This window comes from Ricinus communis, chromosome 9 (genome assembly GCF_019578655.1).
Source record: "Ricinus communis isolate WT05 ecotype wild-type chromosome 9, ASM1957865v1, whole genome shotgun sequence".
In the NCBI taxonomy this organism is placed as follows: domain Eukaryota; kingdom Viridiplantae; phylum Streptophyta; class Magnoliopsida; order Malpighiales; family Euphorbiaceae; genus Ricinus; species Ricinus communis.
The window spans coordinates 2318867-2340594 of record NC_063264.1 but is presented as its reverse complement, the minus strand read 5'-3'; the positions used below and the strand labels follow the sequence as shown (position 1 = coordinate 2340594).

The 21728-nt window shown below is 35.6% G+C and overlaps 5 protein-coding genes across 5 annotated transcripts; 3 read left to right on the top strand and 2 right to left on the bottom strand.

Annotated features, from left to right (window-relative positions):
- The first annotated feature begins 4006 nt into the window (after nucleotides 1–4006).
- Nucleotides 4007–10704, top strand: LOC8261516 (pyruvate, phosphate dikinase, chloroplastic). The gene is made up of 21 exons (XM_048379130.1): nucleotides 4007–4160; nucleotides 4269–4544; nucleotides 5004–5060; nucleotides 5225–5458; nucleotides 5618–5755; nucleotides 5897–6059; nucleotides 6139–6374; nucleotides 6491–6619; nucleotides 6791–6970; nucleotides 7060–7197; nucleotides 7348–7512; nucleotides 7597–7758; nucleotides 7838–7927; nucleotides 8127–8265; nucleotides 8514–8691; nucleotides 9108–9237; nucleotides 9358–9486; nucleotides 9592–9729; nucleotides 9813–9890; nucleotides 10140–10231; nucleotides 10325–10704. Exons 2-21 carry the CDS (start codon nucleotides 4296–4298, stop codon nucleotides 10365–10367), a joined length of 2868 nt encoding a protein of 955 aa, XP_048235087.1. The 5' UTR covers nucleotides 4007–4160; nucleotides 4269–4295; the 3' UTR covers nucleotides 10368–10704.
- Nucleotides 10705–10836: 132 nt separating this feature from the next.
- LOC8261517 (uncharacterized tRNA/rRNA methyltransferase YsgA) lies at nucleotides 10837–12654 on the top strand. The gene is made up of 4 exons (XM_002516782.4): nucleotides 10837–11306; nucleotides 11396–11497; nucleotides 11587–11713; nucleotides 12070–12654. Exons 1-4 carry the CDS (start codon nucleotides 11100–11102, stop codon nucleotides 12282–12284), a joined length of 651 nt encoding a protein of 216 aa, XP_002516828.1. The 5' UTR covers nucleotides 10837–11099; the 3' UTR covers nucleotides 12285–12654.
- A 552-nt stretch (nucleotides 12655–13206) lies between these two features.
- LOC8261518 lies at nucleotides 13207–15700 on the top strand. Its single transcript, XM_002516783.4, has 4 exons — nucleotides 13207–14531; nucleotides 14624–14831; nucleotides 14915–15044; nucleotides 15130–15700. Exons 1-4 carry the CDS (start codon nucleotides 13651–13653, stop codon nucleotides 15381–15383), a joined length of 1473 nt encoding a protein of 490 aa, XP_002516829.1. The 5' UTR covers nucleotides 13207–13650; the 3' UTR covers nucleotides 15384–15700.
- A 379-nt stretch (nucleotides 15701–16079) lies between these two features.
- Nucleotides 16080–16990, bottom strand: LOC8261519 (protein DMP2). Its single transcript, XM_002516784.4, has one exon. It carries the CDS (start codon nucleotides 16833–16835, stop codon nucleotides 16254–16256), a length of 582 nt encoding a protein of 193 aa, XP_002516830.1. The 5' UTR covers nucleotides 16836–16990; the 3' UTR covers nucleotides 16080–16253.
- Nucleotides 16991–19531: 2541 nt separating this feature from the next.
- Nucleotides 19532–20962, bottom strand: LOC107261088. Its single transcript, XM_015717872.3, has one exon. It carries the CDS (start codon nucleotides 20610–20612, stop codon nucleotides 19971–19973), a length of 642 nt encoding a protein of 213 aa, XP_015573358.1. The 5' UTR covers nucleotides 20613–20962; the 3' UTR covers nucleotides 19532–19970.
- Between the last annotated feature and the right edge of the window lie 766 nt (nucleotides 20963–21728).

The following is a 21728-nucleotide window of genomic DNA, read 5'->3' as shown; positions in this document are numbered from 1 at the left end:
GCTTCAAACAGTACCAAGCACATGACAATCAAAGAAGGCATAAACATCGACCCCTGCTCACCCCTGTCAGTTTCCATAATGAATGAATCAAACTAGTCATCTTCCATTACACCACTCGAATCAATATCATCATCATCTAATATAATATTATCCTGAATATGAGGTAGATCAGAAGAATGTTTGGCCACTATTTCCATGCACTATAAAATAGGAATTCTGATTAATTAAAGGAGCAGCGCCACCTAAAACCTCATTAGCCTCCACATTATTCACCGCAAACTTGCTCACCTCCTAATCCATTTTTCTTCCCATAACAACAATCTGCTCAAAAGAAGCAGTTGCACGATTAGGAGACTTAGATTTAGGAGTAAGGTGTTTTGAGATAGCTCCAGAGGAGCTACATTCAAATCCAAATTCTCTTTATGCATTATGGAATTCAAGTTTGGAGATTGTACATTAGGTCTCCTGCTTCTCCCACTAAGCTTACCAAGGCCCACTACATTAGGCTCGCTAACTTAGGGCCTTGAACAACTGTGCCATCCTTTCCCGAACCATTAGAAAAAAGACTTGGCCCATCCTCTACTTCCTCATTTAATGCTGCAAATCTGGATCCCCAAACAAGTAAGTGGTCCTAATCAAGAACTAGAGAGGAGTTAACTGGTTAACAACTCTCGTAGTTCCAAATTTTAAGAGCCATCGTAATAAAAACAAGGGATAATTCGCATGACCCTACCTAATAACACTCCTAACCAAATTACTTCATTATACGCATTCTAAACATCAAAATATTCATATTCTCGATTGTAACTAAAGTGAAATCATGAACAAGAAATGAGTTAACTAGTTAACAACTCTCGTAGCCCCAAATTTTATGAGCTAACTTAACAAAAATAAGGAAAGATTCATGCGAGTCTATTTAATAACAGTCCAACGCAAATTAATTCATTATATGCGTCCCAAACATCAAAATGCTTGTATCACCGCTTGTATTATGATTGATTTAATTGAAAAAAAAATGATTTCTCCCTTACACTCGTGGATTTACATCTCGTCCTACTTGATCATCAAACTAAACCGCAATGCCATCGGTCAAACTTGTCAATTGCGTTCCAATCTCTACGTGCATGGGACTGCTCAATCTCCATATTCATTTGCTGATTTTTAGGAGCAGGAGCTACCCGTCTCCGATTCCTCTTCTGAGCCAACATCCACGACCCAAAGTCTTCCAACACTTCAGGATTGGCCAGTTGATGCTCTTTGATTATCGAAGCATTCTTTCCATCTAGCCCCGGACCTTTGGAACTTCATCCACCACCGAACATAACCCTAGGCAACTATCCTTCCTATGGCCATACTTACGACACTCAAAACACACAAGGTGAATCCTTTCATATTCAATGTGTCGTACACGTCGTCTCAACTTGAACTTTGCCAGCAAGGACTTACTAAGATCAATCTCAATACACATTCTAGTAAATTTTCCTCTAGAAACATTATCAATGTTACTATCAATCTTGATTGGCATCCCAATACATTCTCCCACTCATATCAAAAAATCTTTACCATAATACTCAATCGGTTAACAAGGGAACTGTACCCAAACTGAAACAAGGTTTGTGGATGCTTTCTTAAGATCAAAGTTAGGGCACCACTTAGTGCAATAAGATAGTGATCAACAACCATCTAAGGCCCCTCAAATAAAGCAAAATTAAAATCCTACACGGAAGCAAACCTAATCAAGAAAAAATCATTCTTAGTTGCAATTACATCCATTGAAGCTTTAGGCCTCCATAACTCCCTTATTCACCTTTCCAAAAAATGATACCATATGGATCTGCCAAAAAGTTTCACAATAACAGTTTGTCTCTAAGGCTTACGAAGTTGCATTTTGTCTATTTTCAAAAATAGAGATCACAGGATAGTCATCCTCCCCTTAATCACCCCCTATCTCCTCATTATCATCTGAAACAAAATCATCCTCGCTATCTCCATAAGGAGAGTACGCCACCCCCAACAACTTATCTCGAAAGGACATCTTAATTCCATCATCTTCCTTCTCCCCTGCACCATCATGCTCCATGTCCATCCTAGAATCATCCCTGAAACCATTACGTATCGAGCCTTCTACACCATGTCCTATTTTAACCTTTTATTACTCCTCTCCAAGAGATCAGTCTCTTCCATCATTCTGTCATCAGCACCACAGATGAAGACACTCGAGATCGGATCAACAGGTCTAAGATTATTAGGGTTTCTCGAGAGAATATTGAGAGAATCTCATAATTTATCTATGCACATATTTACATTAGAACATCCCCAATTGTACTTTTTATTTTAAAGAGCATAATTTATATTATAAAGAACATCCTAAGGAATATTCACATAGAAAGAGTAAAATATTTTATTCAAATTCAATAGACCATTTATGTTTTATTTTTATTATATATCTTTCTTTATTTCCATAAGTGTTGATAGTTTTAATTTTTCTTTCCTTTTATTTTTTTAATTTTTACCAATAGAAAAATAAGAATTACAAATATTAATTAAGCCAAATATATAAAAGCTTGTAGTGCATTTATGAGATATAGAGTAGATAGTGAAATTTGGTCTTCAAATGTAGAGAGCCAAATTAGCTCTCTACTTTATATTTAAAGAATAAATAGTGCATTGGAATACTATTTTGTGATAGGATTTTTAAAAATAAAAAAGACATATATAAAAAGTACATTAGAGATACTATCACCCATCGTCGTAAGAAAATTTCTTTTATAGACAAACTAAATGAAAAACCTTCAGATTTCATGTGATTTTTATCGCAAAAAGCCAATTAAGAAGAAAGGCAGAACCATTTAGCTCACATGCTATAGATTTAGATAAAGAAAAGAGATTGACAGAATTATAAAATACAAAGAAAAAGTAATTATAAACTTAATACGAAAATTACTGATTGTTTAAGCTTGAATTTTCAACCTTAAACTTATGGTACTTTCAACTTTGTGACAGGCAATTTGTATAGTTTAATTAGAATTGCGAAAATTACTGTTTTGTCGAAAAACATTACTGCGGAAGTCCAAAAACATTAAGATTTTTCCTTAGTTTCTTAAAAAAAGACAAAATAAATTTCAATATATGGGTCTTATAATTTTAATTCTTTTACGTCAATTTATGAGATATTATCGCTTCTCCATTGTTAGAGGAGATATATATATAGAGAGGGAAGGATAAGAGTGGCGAGGAGCACGATCGCATTTTCATATGTGTCCATTGCTTACCCACGTGGCAAAACTAGACTCAGAGAATATTCCATTTTGTAAATATTGGACCCACCTGCCACTGTTTCTTTTATTTTTAAAGAGTTTTTGTCAGGTGTATTCACCATTTTCATATTGCGATTTTCTTCAAATTTTTATTTTTATTTTTTTGAGAGCATATAATAAGTTAATAAAAATTAGAAATTAACTGATTATTTCCAACAAATTTTGATTGGGGATTACTTACGAATTATACAAGAAAAATTAGAGTATAACTACAAGTTTCCAATAGCCAATACAACCATTTGATCAGCCAATGACCCCACTTCATGGGACCAATCACCTCATTTGAATATGGTTTATTTTTTTATATATAAATATTTACAGTCTTAAAAATTGAGAGTTTCAATCTTTAATTTTCTTAATTATTCATTAAAATAAGAAATTTATTAATTTTTATAATAAACTGTGTCTTATTATATCGTTTATAAATAGATTTTTTGTTTTATTTTTATTAATTTGCGTGCCATGAGATTTTATTCCTATTATCTCACAAAAAAGAAAAACACGCACTATTAGTTGCACGAGGAATTCTAAGATGACAACCAACGTTACAGAACGCGCATCTAAGAAGACGCCACGTTTCAATGAGCGATGTACCAATTCAAGCATCACACGGACAAAGACGGTCAGCAAGCAAGTCAAACATGTATATATTGTTAGCTACATGACAAGCAGCTATAACCGTAATTTCTTGTCCACTCATATCACTGATCATAAGAGTTTTCATTTTTCGTTCTCTCTTTTCTTATTTAATAAAAAAATAATCATATATTCAAATAACCATAATAAAAAAAACTCCAACCGCCATTTCTGTTTTGAAGCAGCACCTCTTGCTTCTCTTTTCAGGTGACCAGTTGGTTTTATTTTTTATTTTTATGATTTTACAAAGTCTGGTTATGTTTGATTTTGATGAATTTATTAGCTTGTGACTGAAGTCTTCTTCTTCTGTTCAAGACATATTTATATAGAAAAACAATCGTAATGTCGTCGACAATGAAAGGAATGGTTATAAGGACGAGTGTATGCAATTATATCAATAAGCAGAGGTTAGTCGAAGGGAAGTATGTGGATCAGCTGAGTGATCTTTTTCTTCTTCGAGAAAAGCGTCGTCAGGATCATCGTGTTCGTATCAAGGCCAACAACTACGGACTTTCGTGCTTACGTGGCAGAATCCGATCACAAGTTGTTAGTACTCCGGTATCCGATCCGACAGCACCGACTACTAAAAAGGTATTACTGAAATAATATGTATATTCGGCTTGCAAGATTAACAATGAGTTGTAAGATATGTACATATTTCATATCCTACAGGGAATCATTTAAAATTATGTAATATGTGTTTACGCTACTGCCTTTGCTTTTTCTTTTTCTTTTTCCAATTCATTTATTTATTTCCGTACTTGTCAGGAGTAATATTTTGAGGAAACATTATTTTCTCTTGATTGAATTAGGACACGTTTGGAAATTTCATTTAATACCCTGCTCTGGAAACTAGTCACAGGGAGCCTGGAAAATTTGGAATTTGGAAGGTCTGAAATAAATGCAAGTTTTATGCTTGTTGAGACTACGGGCAGCACTAAGTATCAAATTTAGCAACCATGGAAACTAATAGATTGTAGGTGTAAGTTTATAAATTTGTAGGAATAATGTCTGTCAGATTGAAATTATCCTCTTCTATCTTTTATGCAGAGAGTATTTACTTTTGGCAAAGGAAGGAGTGAAGGCAACAAGAGCATGAAGTCTTTGGTAAGAATTATTTCTTTCTATGTAGTATCTACATTTGAGCGCAGTTAATAATGCATTTAGATTTGACGGAATATGGTTTAGTTTTATTTTACTGTTCAACTATTTGAAAGCTATAAAATTTTCCGACGAGCAATATGAACACCGATTAATTGTGCTTGTTATAGTTGGGAGGGAAAGGAGCAAATTTGGCTGAGATGGCAAGCATTGGATTATCAGTGCCTCCTGGACTCACCATATCAACAGAAGCATGTCAAGAATATCAGCAGAATGGGAAAAAGCTTCCGGAAGGTTTGTGGGATGAGATATTGGAAGGCTTGCAGAGTGTGGAGAAGGACATGGGAGCTACCCTTGGTGACCCTTCCAAGCCTCTCCTTCTTTCTGTTCGCTCTGGTGCGGCGGTAAGAATTTAGAAATCTTATCTAGTGCAATTGACTCCTGAAATCATAATATAAACTCTCATGTCTTATATCTATATGTATATGCTGTAACTTAACTTTCAGACTTTCAGATGATTTAGACTCTTCCACATGCTAACTAAGACTCGGCTGTTTGTCTAGATCTCTATGCCTGGCATGATGGACACTGTCCTTAATCTTGGACTTAATGATGAAGTTGTTGCTGGTTTGGGTGCAAAAAGCGGAGAGCGTTTTGCTTATGACTCTTACAGACGTTTTCTAGACATGTTTGGGGATGTTGTAAGTGCTTCTTGCTGATACTTCCTTACATCAGTGTATCTCAACTTCCAAATAGTTCTTCTCGTTTCTGGGCTGAAATATTTTATTTTTTTTTGGGACGTAGTTCTGACTTTGTAGAAACATTCATGTGCTTAATTGAAGGTAATGGGTATTCCACACTCATCATTTGAGGAGAAATTAGAAAGTATGAAGGATGCAAAAGGAGTCAAACTTGATACCGATCTAACAGCCGCTGATCTGAAAGAGCTGGTGGAGCAATACAAGAAAGTATACCTTCAAGCTACTGGTGAAGAATTCCCTTCAGGTACTACCAACATCTTATTTTGATTTCATTGGCTGCTACAAATTTTTAACTCATGCTGGTCAGTCTGCACCATTGGCAGATCCAAAAAAGCAACTTCAATTAGCTGTAAAAGCAGTTTTTGATTCTTGGGACAGTCCAAGGGCCATCAAGTATCGGAGCATCAATCAAATTACTGGCTTGAAAGGAACTGCGGTAAATGTTCAATGTATGGTATTTGGTAATATGGGAAACACTTCAGGAACAGGTGTTCTGTTCACTAGAAATCCAAGTACTGGTGAAAAGAAGCTTTATGGGGAGTTTCTAATTAACGCTCAGGTTATACTTATTAGTCCTTTTTTTTTCCCAACTATGTGCTCCGGACTTCTAAATGTACTCCAGCCGATAGTATAGGATATTTCAAGTGCCTTGACAAATTGTGTGGCCCTATATAGGGAGAGGATGTAGTTGCTGGAATCAGAACACCAGAAGACTTGGATACAATGAAAAGTTGCATGCCTGAAGCTTATGCAGAGATTGTGGAGAACTGTGAAATTCTAGAGAGCCATTACAAAGATATGATGGTAAAAAAATTTATTCCTATTACAACTTGGTCTTTTGATCGCTCATTCATCTTCTTATTTACTACTATTTAGAAGATAAGTGTAGCACTTCTTTTCTTTCTTTTTTCTTTTCTAAAATATTATATTTAAAAAGTAAATAGAAATAAGCTAGGTTATTCCTTGCAATTACAGGATATTGAGTTCACAGTTCAGGAAAATAGATTGTGGATGTTGCAATGCCGATCAGGAAAGCGTACTGGTAAGAGTGCAGTCAAGATTGCAGTAGACATGGTAAATGAAGGACTTGTTGATGCTCGCTCTGCAATTAAGATGGTGGAACCACAGCATCTCGATCAACTTCTTCATCCTCAGGTGCATATGTATTTTCAGTTACATCTATTTTCTGATGACACTATCGAGTATGAAGATTAACTCAATTGATTAAAACTTGGTTTGGCTAGTTTGAGGATCCGTCAGCCTACAAGGACCAAGTGATTGCAACCGGCTTGCCTGCATCTCCAGGGGCAGCAGTAGGGCAAATTGTGTTTAGTGCTGATGATGCAGAAGAATGGCATGCACAGGGAAAAAGCGTCATTTTGGTACGTAATTGCCATAAAATGCTAACATGGTTTAGACTGATAAGAGAGGTTCCCTACAAATGCTACAAAAGCTAGGGCGCTTTGATTGTTCATTTATACATATGTTTTAAATCAATGGACAAGGAAAATCATGACTCTGCATAATTGAAGGTAAGGACAGAGACAAGTCCAGAGGATGTTGGAGGCATGCATGCAGCTGCCGGGATATTAACAGCTAGAGGAGGAATGACATCTCATGCTGCTGTTGTAGCACGGGGTTGGGGAAAATGTTGTGTATCTGGCTGCTCGGATATCCGTGTTAATGATTCTGAAAAGGTGGACCCTGTGTTCTTCATCCCACTCACAATCATTTCACTAAAATAGCTATTCCATAATAATTTTGTTGATTTGATACTTCAGGTTGTTGTAATTGGGGATATGGTAATTAATGAAGGAGAGTGGATCTCACTCAATGGATCTACAGGTGAAGTGATCTTAGGAAAACAACCACTATCTCCTCCAGCTTTAAGTGGTGATTTAGAGACATTTATGTCTTGGGCTGATGAAGTGAGGCGCATCAAGGTCCTACATTCCTCTCAACCACTAGAAGTTTGTCTTATGTAATATTTGTTTCTGATTTACTGTTATGATGTTGTAATAGGTTATGGCGAATGCTGATACTCCTGAAGATGCACTAACAGCAAGAAATAATGGTGCACAAGGGATAGGACTTTGTAGGACAGAGCATATGGTAATTATTGTCTCATCATCATCATCATCATAACGAGTCCAGCAGAACAGGAAAAAAAAAAAACAAATGAAACTTCACATCTTGGCTATATACATGATAGAAACAGTATAGACTATGAGTTTATTGCTAAGCATGTCAGATCAGGTTACATCATGTGAATCTTTCTTTTCCTCATTTCTACCGTGTTGGAATGTTTCAGTTCTTTGCTTCAGATGAAAGGATAAAAGCTGTCAGGAAGATGATAATGGCAGTTACGCAAGAGCAGAGAAAGGCAGCATTAGACTTGTTACTACCTTATCAAAGATCAGACTTTGAGGGAATTTTTCGTGCAATGAATGGTACTTATAAACTAAACTTTTCTTTTGAAACCAAATGTGATTGTCTGCCTCTTGGACTAATAAGAAAATATAGGATCATAGATTATATGTCTCTGGTTATGGATTTCATTATCATTCCAATTTCTGAGTAGCTCAGAGTCAGAGAGCAAATTGGGTGGGTAGAGCTTCAAGTTTGGGTCTTACCAGTAAAATACTGGAGGGCTTGTATCTTCTGGTCACATGTTTAATTCTAGTTTCATGCATTTCAGGCCTTCCAGTAACAATCCGACTCTTGGACCCTCCACTTCATGAATTTCTGCCAGAAGGTGATGTGGAACAGATTGTAGGTGAACTAACTGCTGAGACTGGCATGACTGAAGATGAAGTTTTCTCAAGAATTGAGAAACTATCAGAAGTAAATCCTATGCTTGGTTTCCGAGGATGCAGGTTTGTAGCTTTTCAATGAATCTTTTTCTCATATATGTTTCATGAACTGAATTCAATGGAGTACTGAAATTTCGGTGTGAAAGTTAGAATATCTTGTGTGCGTTAAAGATCACTGAGTCTTAATCTCAAATCTTGTCAGCGGTCTCTCAGTAATGCATGATAGACTGTCAATTGCATCAACATCTAGCGTCAGAATTTAATTTGATCCTTAAACTGCAGTATGCAACCGATATCTCGACTAATGAAGCAATAGCGTTGTATCATCCGTATAAAAAGATACTCATGAAAATATTTACACATTAATTTGTATATGAATGTACTTATACAATCAAAGTTATCATCTTGAAGTATTAAAGCAAACAAATCCACTCAGATCATTTGATTGTTGATGAGTGGAATTTGGTCAATATCTACAGGCTAGGGATATCGTACCCAGAACTGACTGAAATGCAAGCACGTGCAATCTTTCAGGCTGCAGTCTCAATGAGCAACCAGGGGGTTACTGTTATTCCTGAGATAATGGTTCCCCTCGTTGGAACACCTCAGGCATGAGTCTATTATTTCGCACTCCCCTCCTTTTTCTTCCGTAATGGTTCACCTGCTAAGAATATACATGATCCATAATAAATTATGTGAACTATAACATTTGGCACTAATCGTCGGCAGGAATTAGGACATCAAGTGACTTTGATACGCAATGTTGCAACAAAAGTGTTCTCTGAGATGGGAGTTACCTTAAGCTATAAGGTGGGGACGATGATTGAGATTCCCAGAGCTGCTCTCGTCGCAGATGAGGTAAATTGATGCCTTACTCTGAACTTACAGCCTAGTGTGGAAGTCGTATATTTTTCTTATTTTTGTGTCACCCGTGTCCTTATTTTCTCTGCTTGATAATGACAGATAGCAAAAGTAGCAGAGTTCTTTTCCTTTGGGACCAATGACCTCACACAAATGACATTTGGGTATAGCAGAGATGATGTTGGCAAGTTTCTCCCCATTTACCTTTCTAAAGGCATCTTGCAAAGTGATCCATTTGAGGTTAGTTTCTTGTTTGAAAATTATTGCATAGATAAAATTAGATCAAAACGTACCGATAATCTTCCAATATGTTTTGTTCATAGGTACTTGATCAGAAAGGTGTTGGCCAACTCATCAAGATTGCCACCGAAAAGGGCCGTGCAGCTAGGCCGAGCTTGAAGGTCAGTACTAATGCTTAGTGTTTTGTTGTTTTGCTTACAAGTCACGATGCTATAGTTAGATGAAATCATCCTATGTGTGATTCTATGTGGAATAAACCGAGTAGCATGATGGCAGCTTCGGTGCCAATAGATGACATTTCGTTATAAATTTTCTCCAAGTCTCGACCTATCAGTCATGATAACATTATGCCTTGCTGCATTCATTGTGAGTTGTCTTTGTCCATAACAATATTGATTGACGATGAACAGGTTGGAATATGTGGAGAGCATGGCGGGGAGCCTTCGTCTGTCGCGTTCTTTGCAGAAGCTGGACTAGATTACGTTTCATGTTCTCCGTTCAGGTAAAGAAGTTTATTTTCGTGTATATAAACAAAATCAGTAGGCACTTCGAAAAAGTGATGAAATTCCTGATATTCATTCAATTCACTTGACAGGGTTCCTATTGCAAGGCTAGCAGCAGCACAAGTTGCTGTCTGAAAGAGAATTTCAGGATTGAGGAATGAGGAGCTGCTCCTGCCCCAGCATCAGCACCAGCACCAGCACCATATTACTCTCAATTTATTCAGTTGTAAATAACATATAACTACAGTAACACCAACCATGAATAAGAATAGCCTTAAAATAGAAAGTTGAAATGTACCTTATAGAAAATGTAAATAAAGGTGTCTCCTTATAGAGGAGAAAAGTGCATCAGGCCTCTTTCTGTTGTGATTCTTCCATTTATTCAGTGAATAAATGGCAAATGTACAAACTTCTACATGTAAAGTACCGACTATTGAATATCATGTTCAAGAAATAATTTGATTTTTGTACATATTAATACATTTTGATTGGGTTATTATCCATGGCACAACCCTTTAATTGTCAAGTTCAAAAAGGTTTTACGTTGTCTACTTTCTTTGTCAGAGCTTGTCATTTTGCTCATGATAATGCTGGGTCTATTACTTACATTTCACAGGTGAAAACTACTGTATATTTCGAAAAAAGGAATCACAATATTTTAATTTAAAGAAAAACGCTTGTCGTTTGATAATAGTCAGATGAGTAAAAGTGAAAAACTATTATCACTGGGCAAACGACATCGTTTCGGTAATATCAGGTTTATTTGCTCCTCTTCTTCTCCTTCACTCTTTCTGTTCATCAGTAAAACCCTAAATTAGAAGCACATAAAACTAAAGAATCAAAATTTGGAAAATAGAGATATAGAAAATGGTGATAGAAAGTTATGTACTAGTACACAACATAGCGAAAAGACACAACGTAGGTACATTAGCAAGAAGCGCCACCGCCTTCGGGGTGACGGAGCTAATACTCGTCGGCCGGAGAGACTTCAACGCTTTTGGCAGCCACGGTTCCACTTCTCATCTCCGGTTTCGCCACTTTCACTCTCTCCTCAATGCTCGTGATTACCTCAAGGTAATCCTCTTTGAACTCTCTGAAAATAAGGTTTCTTTTTGTGTTTCTAGGGTTTTAAATCAGGGGATTGTGATATAATAATGTGGTAGGAGAAGGAATGCGATATTTGTGGAGTGGAGATCACTGATGGTGCTTTACCTGTAAATGAACATCCTTTTAAGAAGAGTACAGCTTTCCTTCTTGGAAATGAGGTGATTCATTTTGTTTTAATGTGTTAATTAGTCATAAAATAACTGAAATTTTCATGCTTTCAGTGATTCATATGCTATAATTTTTGCAGGGAACAGGGCTATCTGCCAAGGAATGTGAGATATGTGATTTTTTTGTGTATATTCCACAGTATGGGCGTGGTACAGCCTCATTAAATGTCACTGTTGCTGCTTCTATTGTTTTGCATCATTTTGGAGGTAATTCTCTAATTTACTTTCACAAGTTATCTATAGATGGTAGTATGAGATTTATTTTTGTCTTTTTTGTCCAACGCCAATTCTTAATTTGACTGTTTTATTACTGCCTTTGCAATGGGTTGTGAACTTTAATAGTAACTGTTGCGTCTTCGTTTTTTTATTGTACTATGGATTATTATCCTGTGGCTGTTTTTTAACAATGTAGCATTTAGAGAAAGTTATTGTCTTCTGTTGTAGCAGTTTCTTTTTGCTGTCTAGTACAAGTTTGTGGCTTAGTACTTGTAAATTCATTTGTTCTTTCTGCATGAATATGCTGTATGTAACTTGTGAACATTGTCACTTGTGGTTTTCTTCAGTTTGGGCAGGCTTTTCTGAGAGAATCCGTGAGGGAAGTAAGTTTATTGTGGCAGACAGGCCTATGAAACAGGGGAGATACTGCACAGAAACAGAAGAATCTATCATTGAAGAGCGGAAATCTAGAAAAGAACATGGCTCGAATGGATTCTTTGATGAGACCAAAAATGGAGATTCAAGCTCCAATCTTCTGGACATTTTGTTTATTGAAGAGTGATTGAACACATTAATGTCATTTTCCAAGGCTGATCCAACATATTGATGGCAAGAAATTCTTGAGGTGTGAGGTCATGGATCTTTGTTACTCAACTGTTGTAAACAAGCAGCAAGAGACTTATGCACTCACCCAGTCAGTGCTGAGAAAAGCCTATCACTGACAGTTTCCGAATTAACCCATAGAGTCAAATGGTAGGGTTATAAGGTTTGTCGGTTTTCTCCTAAAGGAGAAACAATAATTGTAGTAAAGTATGTCGTTTCTTCCTTTTCTGAAGAAAGGTTGTGAAGTCTCATTGGATCGAACATTATTGTCATCTCATTTCGTCTCTATTAGCAATAATATATCTACTCATCTTGTTCGTTGCTTTTAATTGTTATGATCTCAGTATCTTTTACTTGTTTGTACTGAGCTTGCATGTATCACATACTTCCACATTAATTTCTTCGGTCTGAATTATTTGAGGAAACCCACCATCAACATTGTTAAAGAAAAAACCCATTATCCACAATGATTCAAAAAGAGGAGCTCAAACTGATAAAGCGAGTAAAAGCTAGGTGCCCATAAAGTAGAGTAGTGGATTTCATCAAATCCCCTTCATGCTGGAAAGGTAAATAGCAATAAGTTTAGCATTACTGACAGGGAAAGTGTGACTACTATAAACACAAAAGACATGTCACAGTCAGACACAATTTCGCCATTGAATATGGTGCATTTATGGTTGGGCCTTCCTTTCCTCACTATGTAGAAAAATTCTCTTGAAGTAACCAGGCATTGAGAAATATTCTAATGTCCGATTATTTCATAGTCAACATAGTTATGTATTATAGATTCATCTTTATACCCATAGTCAACATAATTAATAAAATTCTTTTGGGTATATATCATATACAAACCTACCAAAGAAATTTTAATTCCAGTTGTGTGAACACGCAAACCCTTTTGTTTTAAGTCATTATAGTCTTGGAGACTAGAGAGAAAGTCTTATTGGATGTCTACTAACACATGATGGGTTCCAATTACTTGAAATCAAGACGTTCATTGGCAGGAGCTGGTCCTTCTTTTTCCTAATAATTTTGTGTTGAGAAGAAAGTAGTTCAAGAATGTCGCTGCTTTTCAACCTCTACCCCACTTCTTGGAGCAGTTGGAACTCATCTTTGTCTCTTTAACTACTTTCTCACTACCACATTGTCCTTTACACCAAAAATCCTGTTTTTTCCTGCCAACTTTGCCATCTATCTAGTTTTAAAATGACTAATTATTGACATAAAGTTAGTCTGGTATCACAGTTTTGGTGTGTATTGAGGGAGAACTAAGAGCCTGGAGTTTCTGTGCACATTAAGAAAGCTTCAAAAGATCCTGATTCCGTATGTTAAGTACAGTAACTAAGAAACTGCGGCAACTTTGCGCAAGGATAAGGTGGCTGATATGGAAACGTCCAAGGCCAAAAGTTATCATCAGAAGGTTCGGAAAAACCCCAAAGGATCGATGTAAATGGAAGCCTGGTATCCGAAAAATTTCTGCTCATACGAACGACAAAGTGAGTGGGAATTTAAGTACTGAAAGGCCGATTCGAATTGCCACATTTAATGTTGCCATGTTCTCTCTTGCACCTGCTGTTCCAAAGGCCGAGGAAGCAGTTGTTTTTGGCAGCCAAGACCAAGGGGATTTTACGTTTCTCAAGAATCCAGTGGAGATGCATACTCAGGCTAAGCCTGTGAATCACCATCCCAAGAGTATACTCAAGCAGTCTCCTTTGCGTGCTGCCAACCTGATAAGTAGCCCAGAGCAGCTCTCACCACAAAAGGTCTCGAAACGGAAGGTGTCAATTAATCTTCCTGATAACGAGATTTCATTAGCACATAAAAAATTTCTTAGCTTTATTGAAGATGACAAAGTGGGGTCGTCAAATATTATTGCTAGCAGAAACAATAGAAGCAGTGTTGTGTTGAGGTCGCCTGTCTGCCTGCCTGCAAAATTTTTGAGTCATTTTACTGACGAAGAGGGTTTGAAAAGCAGCAGAAGCATTTTGGAAGTGCTTAGAGAAGTAGATGCTGATGTTTTAGCCCTGCAAGATGTCAAGGCACAAGAAGAGAAAGGCATGAGACCACTATCTGATTTGGCTGCTTCATTGGGAATGAAGTATGCGTTCGCTGAGAGTTGGGCCCCTGATTATGGAAATGCAATTTTATCAAAGTGGCCAATTAAGAGGTGGAAAGTTCAGAAGATCGCCAACGATGAAGATTTCAGGTTCTTATTCTGTAAAACTCTTTCAATACTAGAGACTATGATCAATCTTTTACATAATTGTTGATTCTAGGAAATGTTTTTGTGTAATGCAGGAATGTGCTGAAGGCCACAATTAGTGTTCCAGGGGCAGGAGAACTAGACTTCTACTGCACACAGCTTGATCATTTGAATGAAAATTGGAGAATGAAACAAATAAATGCAATAATACAGTCAACCAACTCTCCCCACGTACTGGCAGGAGGTCTCAACTCGCTGACTGGATCGGATTACTCCCCAGAAAGATGGATGGATATTGTCAAGGTAAAAAATATTTTAGCAGTCGTACCTTGATTAGTTTCTTTGATAGACTGTTATCTTCATCTAACTCAATATTAATCTTGCAGTATTATGAGGAAATAGGAAAGCCAAGGCCAAAAATCGAAGTGACAAACTTTCTGAAGGGAAAAGAGTACATAGATGCAAAGGATTTTGCAGGGGAATGTGAACCAGTAGTCATCATTGCCAAAGGCCAAAGTAAGTAACCTTGTCTCAGCTTCTTTGCCAGTTAATTTAGTATGGTAATCTTTATAAAGATTGACTGTGGATTTTGTTAATCTAGATGTTCAAGGAACATGCAAGTATGGAACAAGAGTGGATTATGTTTTGGCATCTCAAGACTCGCCATACAAGTTTGTTCCAGGATCATACACCGTGATTTCGTCCAAAGGTACCTCAGATCACCACATAGTTAAAGTTGATATTACAAAAGCAAGTGAGGCTAATCAAGGGAGACAAACCCAGAAAGCAAAGCAGAAAGTAATTAAAATTATAAATCCTTGGCATTCTAAAGGCATATGGAAGTTAAACACCTGAAGTTTCTCCTTAGATTGATATTATCAAGATGCATGATTTTGTAAATTACATTACCTCTGACGTAACAGATAATATCTGAAAGATAAAAAGAAAATACAGGATAAAGATTCATATCAACTTGATATGAAAAGTTGCTTAATCTTTTCAAGTATCTATTTTAACTGTTGCGGCCTAAGTCATCTGTAACTACAACAAACTAAAGCTAGAGCTCCCCGGTGCCCTGCTCATCTCCTGAGATTATGTTGTTAATACTGACATGGATTGAAGAAGTGGTGATGTAAGATTTCAGGAATAAATGTAGTTTTTCATTTCTTGCACTTCTTATCAAAAGGCGTCTAAAAAAAATGACAGGCTCTTCATGCCTGCACGTCAGTGCAACTTACCTTATTCCCTTCTTTCTGATTTATTGGTAGGCAGCACTACTTTTGCTTGCATTTGCATTTTTGCCTTACACTAGAAAATCCTTAACAATCAAGCAAAATGAATTTTATCTGTGTTAGGTTTGGTTACAGTTTCTTCTGATAAAGCTCAACAATTGCTTGCTTACTGCTTAGTTGGAATCGCACTTTTGGTCTATTGCTGCAATTTTACCAATGGAGTTGCTCAATTGGCGTCATAATATCCTTACACCTAAAACAGAGAAAAGCATAATCATCTCTTAATTGACAAATTATTACTAATGGCAAACTCGATACATATTCAAGAATAATAATATTCATTCTTCTTTCTAGTTTTTTTGAGTCAATTAAAACACATTAGAAGAAAGCAAACATTCTTCAAAACATTGTACACCAGAAAAATAATAACAATAATAAAAACAAACTCTTCAAACTTTGTCAAATAACAGAATACAAATATAACAAGCATAGACTAGGAGCCCTCTGATGAAGAAGAAGGAGAGTCACTAGAAGGGTATCCAACTCCATGGCGCTTGTTAGGGAAGACCATGAAAACAGTGCCTGAAATAGCACCAATAACTGGAGGTAAAACCATGAGGAGAGTCTTCTCAGTAGACTCAAAAGAAGGGTAAAAACAGTCTACTGTATTAGAATCCAAAAGAGACAGCACAGCAAACACAATCAATGAAAAGAAAGAGTGAACAAAGTCTCCAAATTGAAGCTTGTAAGGGGACAAGTCAACCGATGACCCGGCATTTGCACTTGGCCATATTCCTTTCACTGTCGCAACCCCATAATGAATCAATCCGTCACTGCCAACATAACTATCAGTGAAAGAAGAGAAAGCACAAGAAAACCCACAAAGGCCAATGAGTATACCGCTCAAGTACTTGTTAATAGTGTGGCAATGGCCATTGTTGGTCAAGACAGGATTAAGAAACTGGAATATGAAGACAGTTCCTGTAGGAAGGAGCTTGATGAGGTTACCAAATCCTGTGAATGTCTTGTCTTTCATTGATTTCTTGGACTTGGAGCTGTCTTTGGTACTGGCCATTTTGTTGTGAATCTAACTAAGAATGTATGCTTATAATAATCAAAATGTATAGTGGCTTGTGTTTTTATGGTTCTTGAAACATGTTTTTGAAGGTATTTATAGACATTCATGGATTTGGAGAGTCTATAAAAAGGAGAGAGAGTTGCTTCTACGTAAAATGGTTTGCAACCAAAAATACGTTTGCTTTTACTCTTGGAAAGGGGTGGCCTTCCTTTATAATCCAAGATTTCAAGCCATTATATTTGTTACAAAAATATGACCTAAGAAAATCAATAAAAGTTGCATAGCTATCATACTAATACCAATATGAATCCAAGATTTCAAGCCATTCAATCAACATTCTTTTTCGAATATTGATTAATAATAATATTAGTTATTTTATATAAGTCACTTATCCAATCTCTCAAAATGTTTATGAAAAGTCAAAATTATCATATTAGAATCAATAGCTTAATTCTCAAGTAATACCAATAAAATGATCATCTAATCTTATCTTAGTGATCTGTGGTTCTCCATTTCAAGTATTTAACTATGCTTTTATCACTCTTCTCAAAAAAGAATATTAAGCTTTTATCAAACGTATGGGAAACCTTTGGGTTTGATTTTTCCTGCTAATTTTAGATACACACACATACATCAAGAAAGGGGGAAATTGAATTTCTTGCCAATCCCTTATTGGGAAATCTTGATAATACTGCAATTGCAATAGATTATTTGTGTTATCGAATCTAATGGGTTTCTTTAAAAGATGTTTGTATGGGATAATTTGGGTGTGCAGTCGTTTTTCTGATGAACCCACGAAGTTCATCAAATTATAATGACTTCCCTGAAATACAAAGGTTAATCAGCAAGGAATACTTAATACTCAAGCAATTTGTCCCGGTACTATTTGATTTGGATCAAAATTGATTATTCATCTATCCACATTTTTGTATGAATATTATAGTATTATAATTATAAATAAATTTATAGAATGTTTAATAGAATTTGTATTTCTAAATTATAATAATTTAAAGTATTTTTCATGTATTTCTTAATAAAAAGTTTAATATTTTATGTTTTTATTAATACTTCAAATATAAATTATTTTTAAAATATTTATTAGATAATTTACTAATTATAAAATAAAGTTAATACTACGAATTTTAAAGTTGAAAAATCATTGCATAATTAGGACACTAACTTATTAGAATTTATTTAGTTAGCAAATAACTTATTAGTTAATATATTAGTTATCTACTAACACAAAATTATATATTAAGGTGTCAAGAATAATATATATATATATCAAAAGAGTGTATATGTGAAAAATAAACATCTATATCAAAATATTTTTATATTTAATTGTAAAAATATAATTAATTTATTATTGTTTAAGATTAAAAATTATTATATATTCATAAAACGGATATAATTGAAATACTAAATGTTATTTTAAATGATAGATTAATTATATAAAAAATAGACATCATCATAATTTTTTATATAAAAATAGAACATATTCTATGCATTTTTAATAAAAATGATGAATTCAGTAAGCAACAATGCATGTTTAAAATTAAAATCTATGAAGTGGCATTCACCTAATAGTAACACAACATTGTATTAATACTAAGGCCTAATAACTTTCACAGTTTTTGGTAGTGTAATTTTGGAAAAAATAGAATGAATTTTAACACTAACTCATAAATAGTTTAGGTTTTTGGAGTCATTAGTTGAGACTAAGTAGTTAAGCAAAGCTTGACCCAAAAATGTAGAGTAGAAAGAATATTATATTAAGCAAAGCTTGATGTAGCAGTCTTAAATATTAACAACCAAATTGATATCAACTTGTCAGCAGTAGGGAGTGAATTACTCAACTGATTAGGGTTCATGGTCTAACAACTTGGCTTGGGATTGATTGGTTAATGGACTAATTAATTATAAAAACTGCAATTTAGATGTGTTAATTAACAATTTCTCAAAGACAACCAGCAATGTGTTTATTACCAAATAGATATTTGATTATACGTGAATAACTAGCTATTATTAATTAACTTTCTATTTTATTGGTCTGTTTAAATTAATCCATGCCTAAATGACATCACATTTGAGTATTTTAGCAGTAAAGATTGCCCTGAGGAAAAACATGTCCCTTGTAATTGGAAAAATGGAATCTGCAACTTAAAAAGACAAACAAAAGTTGGATTTAAGACTGCCAGAGTTACCCACTAACTTTCATCATAATATGTACCCTACTCTAAACACAAACTAATAATAATCAGATTTCAACTCCAAAAATGTTTGTATATATATATATATGAATCCCCAAAACAAGAAAAAGGAGAGGAAAAGTCAAAACAGAAAATATGAGAAGGAATTCATTCACTTCTTTGATTAAAACAAACACCTTCTGTTCAAAATATAAGACAAAAAGCTTTTTCATCTGCTCCAGCTGCAGTTTGTTTCGTGTCACATTATTTGCACTGCCTTTTTCTCCACAAATCAATACAGAGTCACAATTTTGATACAAATTGAATCATTAACAAAGTTCAAGAATGAATACTGGTCCAATTTTAAGAGATAAAAGTTCTATTAAATAAATATAAAAATCTGCCCATGTTTTCCTTAATCTCTGTTCAAGAAAACAAAATCATATATATGAATCTAAATTAAACCCAAGATTAAACTTCCTCACAAAATTCACACCACAAGCATCATCTAAATTATTCTTCTTCTTCATTCATTCATTCACAATCCATACACAGTACCAACCCAAACCTGACTTCCCAAATAATACAACATCAACCCCACCACACAACTTCTTTACACTTTCTATCTTCTCCCCATAAGTTTTCCCTAATTTGCCCATAAACCCCCCCACTCACAACTTCTTACAACCCTAGCCCGCCCAACCCTGATTATCCCCGTGATACATAATAATAATAATAGTAATAATAATACCTTACAATTTAACTAATTCGCCCCCATACTTTACCCTGTTCTTCAGATCTACCCTTCCGTTTTGAAAAAAATATCCACGGCTGGGTTTTCGAACTGGAAAAACCTAACGGGACGCGACAGAGACGAAACATTACAAAGAGGTAACAGAGAGATGGCTGATTCCGAATTCGGACCCGAATATGTAACCGGATCTCAGATATCGAGTCGGAGCAAACGCCTGAGATCTCTGGTAGCCGAGTCATCAATAGGAACTTGTTTTTTCTTAGAGAAGGACGGTAACGGAAGTGAGCTAGGCGCCGGAGACACTGCAAAACCGGATCCGGCGTACATGTCACACTTCCCGGTAATCGGTGATCTGAGATCAACGATCCGAATCTGTTTGGGCACCATTTCTGGATCAGGACCTAGCCGATCCGTGCCGGCAACCACCATACCATCCTTCTTGAGAAACGGTGCTGTTTCGGTGGTTTTGATTTTGGAATCGAGCGACTCGCCGCGTCGCAAAATCGTAACCTTCTCCATAACCAGACCTCTGCTGCTGCCATGATTTCTCGGGATCTTCGAATCATCAGCAGAAGTCGACCTTTTAGAAATCAACGGCTGATGGTGCTCCGGCTGACGCTTTCTCTGATCAGTCCGTTCAGACCGTAGGGATGATTTTCTGTTAGTTCTAGGGTTAGAGTCATGATTATACCTAGGATTAGAGTTATTACAAGAGGAGCTGCTGCTGCTGCTGTTGCTGTTGGCATAATAAACATAATTTCTACGACGACAAGGAGAAACTCTGATGCGTTCGATCAAACAATCCTGTGGTCTCAAAATTTCAGTCCCCATAATATTTCTTCAGCACAAAAATAGAGTAACAAGAGAGGAAAAAGAAAAAGATAGAGAGAAGATGTGATTTTACCCAAAAAGAAAAAAAGTATATGTACAAAAATGACTATATAAGCTTCTCTATATGTAAAATCTGTTATTGAATTTCCTCTCTGGCTCTCTGTTGTTTGGCTCTTTCTTTCCTCTCACATCGGAAGAAGACGGAGGAAAGAAGAAGAAGAATGAAGGGATGCAGCAAAGCTGTGTTGTTTTGGTTGTGTTAGCACTTGATTTTGTTATATTAAATAGAAAGAAAGAAAGAGATGATAATAGAGTGCGAGAGGGTGTGGCTAGAAATGAAGGGTGCAGGTGGATATATAAGGATGATTATTTGAGGAAATGGTTTGGTTTAGTTGGGTTCGGTTCGGTTCGGTTCGGTTTGGTCTGGTTCGGGTTGGAGCGTTCCCACCCCACACCGACTTTCCTTTCGTATTTTACGCGTCTTTGTAATTATCAATTACGAAAGAAAAAGACTGTGGCCTGGCCGCCTGATTTGAGAGCCTCTGACTCCTACTGTTGATAACGGAGTTTAACTAACGATGCTGGTTGTGGGGTAGATGTAACGGCGTTGTGTTAGTTGTCGGGTTCTAATTTCTATCTTTTTGTACCTAAATTATTATTTTTAGTTGGGGCCCACAAGCGGGAGACGTTATTGTTTTATTCTTTCCTTCTTCTTTTTCTGCTCTGGGTGATAACGGGTTCATTATTTAGGGGTTGGTTTCTTTGGAAGGTGTGGTGTACCATGACCATTTTAAGATTGTGGTGCACAGTAGCCTCATGACATTATATAATATCATTTTATTTTATTTTATTTTAATTAAATATATATTTATATTTTTAAATTTAAAAATTTATATTTTTAATTTTTAATTTAATCTATTAGACATATAAATTTATTTTATTTTTATCGTGTTAGTTTATTTTTTATATTAATTTAATCTATTCGATATATAAATTAATTTAATATAAAAAATTTAATAAATAATTAAATTATAGCTGAAATTGAAATTAGATGACTGAATAAATTTATAAATAAAATAAAAATTTAATAACTATTTATACTGTCATTTTTATAAC